Here is a 3554-nt window from a genome sequence, read left to right as displayed (position 1 = left end):
ATAATGGTGGATAAAGCATTCTATAAATCCATAGGTAAGTTCTGAAGAGGGCTTCCCTGATAGCTCAGCTGCTAAAGAATCCGCCTGCAATGCAGGAGACCTGGGTTCGATCCCTGGGTTGGGAAGATCCCCTGGAGAAGGGAATGGCTACCCACTCCAATATTCTGGCCTGAAGAATTCCATGGAGGCAGGACCTTGGCAGGCTGCGACCCCATGGACTGCAAAGAGTCGAACATGAATGAGCAACTTTCACACAAGTTTGGAAGAAGCATTGCATACAGGGAAGGAAAAACCATATCCCGAATGTCTATTTCAATAACAAAACACTGGCTCCCCACTTGCATGATGGAAGCGGTCTAGTGCAATCAAACTGTGACAGGGTAGCTGGCTCAGATCCTTGAGACCATCATTCTTCATGTGTGCCTACAATGCAATTTGTGACATGACATGGGCCTGGAAATGCTTTTTCAGAGACTATCAAGTTTTTTGGTTTTTAGAATTGAAGAAACTTATTACTGAAGAAAAAGATCACAATAAAAAAGAACATGGTTGTATAACAGACCTTAATGAAAACTGGGTATGAAATACAAAGAACTGACTGAAGGAGTGTTCAATTACAAGAAACCAAAGCAGAAAGATAAATAGAAGTGGTATCAATTTTAGGATATACTAGAAGAAGAAATAATGCATTTTCTTTCCTTTAAATATTTGGTCTTGAACTGTCATGAGTTGGAATGCAACAAAGAGGTCACAACTCCATCAGTCAGCTTTCCTTGGGTTATGTGATGAAACAACTCCCAAACCTAAGAGGTTTACTAAGAAACAAACAGAAAACCAACAGAATCATCTTTGCTCATGTTATAGGAACACTATGGGTCAGCTGTGGCTGTATTCCAGTCTGTGAGCCAGGTTCACATCTGCTTCATGTATATTTTCTATCTTGGTCTAGGGTGAAAAAAAGCTCTGGGAGCATGATCATTCTTATAAGCAGAGGAGAAAAGTGAGAGTGACTGAGCCAAGTTACAGACACATTTTAACATCTTTTATTATTGTGGCACATTTCAAGACCACTAAATTCCACTAGCCAAAGAAAGTCACATAGCAAAGATTTAACATTCCTGGAGTGAGAAAAATCCCCTCCCATGGTAGAGGGACAAGAGAATAAATATCTGAACAATAATTCAACCTACCACAATTACATATTGTAACTTGTTTCTCTAGCTTCAGAATCTTAACTTCATGATGGAACGATGTTAATTACTGTTTCTACGTTTCATAGCCTAAAGATGGTATTCAACTCTTCATTCATTCAATAAATATTACAATTAGTGGTTTTGGAGACAAAAGACATATACACATGAAGAGTTAGTTACATGATGACATGTTTGTATAAATGGATGTCAGGAGAAGATGCCTGATAAGTGTTCAGTAAAAAGTTGGCCATTAGGATGAGTCTGAAACTGACTCAATGGGAGGAATAAGACTCATTAGACATGGAGCTGTTCAACTGTAGAGCTAATAACATTGAGTGGTAGAGGCTAAAGGTCACTTATCAGAAAGGATTTGGAGGCAATTTCAGTTGTACTAGTTGCAGTATTGGCATATGGGTCTTAAAATTTGTGGCTCAATTCCTCAGTCTAGATGAAGAACTGACCAAAATCTCAGCTGCTTGTACCAATCTCAGCCAGTATTTCTACTGTCTTTCACCTAGATGACAGCGATGCTTTGGAAGGGTCTTTATTTTGTCCTTACACATGTGATGAGCCTACAAGAATAGGTCAGACCTCTGCTATGAATCTATAGGAACATACCTGGTTTGATCTGACTGGATTTGTGAGGAATTGGACCTTACACTGGAGACCTGCCAAACTCAAATTTTCCTATTGAGCTTTTCCTCTCCGTCTCAGTTCAGTATCCACTGGACTGATGGGTTCAGGACTAGTGCTTAAGAAAAAAAAGTATATATCTATACATTCTTTCTCCAGAATAGACTCAGCACATGGTCACGAATCTGCTTCGTTTTGACACCATAGATGATGGGGTTGACCATGGGTGGGAAAAGAAGATAAAAGATAGCAAGCAGTATGTGGACATGAGGGGCAGCCTGCTGAGCCACACGGTGCATCACTGAGGAGATGACCACAGGTGTGTAGGTGGACAAGATAGCACCCAGGTGGGACACACAGGTCCCAAAGGCCTTATAGCGGGCCTCCTGAGAGGCAAGCTGTAGAACTGTCCAGAGGATGAAGATGTAAGACAGAATAACAAAAAGCAGGTCCAACACTACTATGAACATGGCCACAGCAATGCCATAGATGTTGTTGAAGCGAGTGTCCCCACAGGCCAGCCTTACCACGGCCATGTGCTCACAGTAGCAGTGGGCAATCACTGGACCTCGGCAGTAGTGGAAGCGTCTGAGCAGAAAGGGGAGTGGAGTCATCAGGGTCACAGCCCGAGTCACAGCAGCCAAGCCGATCTTGGTGATAAGTGGCCCGGTGAGGATGGTGCTGTAGTGCAGCGGCTTGCAGATGGCCACATAGCGGTCAAAGGCCATGGCCAGCAGCACCGCCGACTCCATGATGGAGAAGGAGTGGAGAAAGAACATCTGGACCAGACAGGCATAGAAGCTGATCTCTCGATCTCTAAACCAAAAAATAGCCAGCATTTTGGGAAGTGTTGTAGAAGAGAGGACCAGATCAATGGCTGCCAGCATGGCCAAAAAGAGGTACATGGGCTCGTGGAGGGCTGCATCACCTCGAATAATGAGGAGAAGGGTGCAGTTGCCTAGAAGAGCCAAAGTATAGGCGAAGCAGAAGGGAATGGAGATCCAGACATGCAGATGCTCCAAACCTGGAATTCCTACCAACAAGAAGGCAGTTGGATGGGTTGAGGTAATATTAGAGGCTGCCATGGTTCCTGGAAATTCTCCTTCATCAGTTTTTACAAGGTAGCTTCTCCTATGTATAACTTCCTGGGAGCGTTAGCCTTTATTTCCATTGCTGGACCTTGAACAATATCAGTTATTAGTCCTCATAGACATGGAGAAGCACAACCCACATTTCTACCCTCAAAGAGCTCAATCTCATTTAGTAGATAGAACATTACACATCATTAAAATGAATATCACAAGACAGTTTCATAAAAGAACAGAGAAAAGCTAGTGTTTTCTGTGTTCATGGTGATGTCGAATACCCTGATAAAAAGAAGTAAAAATACATTTAAGTCAATTCATTTTCTTTAAAATAAACCTTGGTACCTTTTCTACATAATTAAGCTAAACTCATAATCATAAAAGCCAATTTTCTGCTCAGAAATCTCAGACTTAGGTGCCTTGGTAAATCAAAACATACAATTTCCAATGCTCCTATTAATCACACAACTTGTATATTTTCTCTAGTACTGCTATATCTGATGTGGTTGCTACTAACCAGATATGGCTGTTTCAACTTGTAAAAATTAAAACTCAATCGATGGACATGAGTTTGAGCAAGCTCCAAGAGTTGGTGATGGACAGGGAAGCCTGCTGTGTTGCAGTTCATGGGTCGCAAAGAGTT

The 3554-nt window shown here is 42.0% G+C and overlaps 1 protein-coding gene across 1 annotated transcript; it reads right to left on the bottom strand.

Annotated features, from left to right (window-relative positions):
• Nucleotides 1-1966: 1966 nt before the first annotated feature.
• On the bottom strand, nucleotides 1967-2911 carry LOC128060753 (olfactory receptor 52K1). Its single transcript, XM_052653133.1, has one exon. It carries the CDS (start codon nucleotides 2909-2911, stop codon nucleotides 1967-1969), a length of 945 nt encoding a protein of 314 aa, XP_052509093.1.
• Nucleotides 2912-3554: the final 643 nt, after the last annotated feature.

Source organism: Budorcas taxicolor, chromosome 15 (genome assembly GCF_023091745.1).
Source record: "Budorcas taxicolor isolate Tak-1 chromosome 15, Takin1.1, whole genome shotgun sequence".
Taxonomy (NCBI): Eukaryota; Metazoa; Chordata; class Mammalia; order Artiodactyla; family Bovidae; genus Budorcas; species Budorcas taxicolor.
This window is presented reverse-complemented; position numbering and strand designations above follow the sequence as displayed.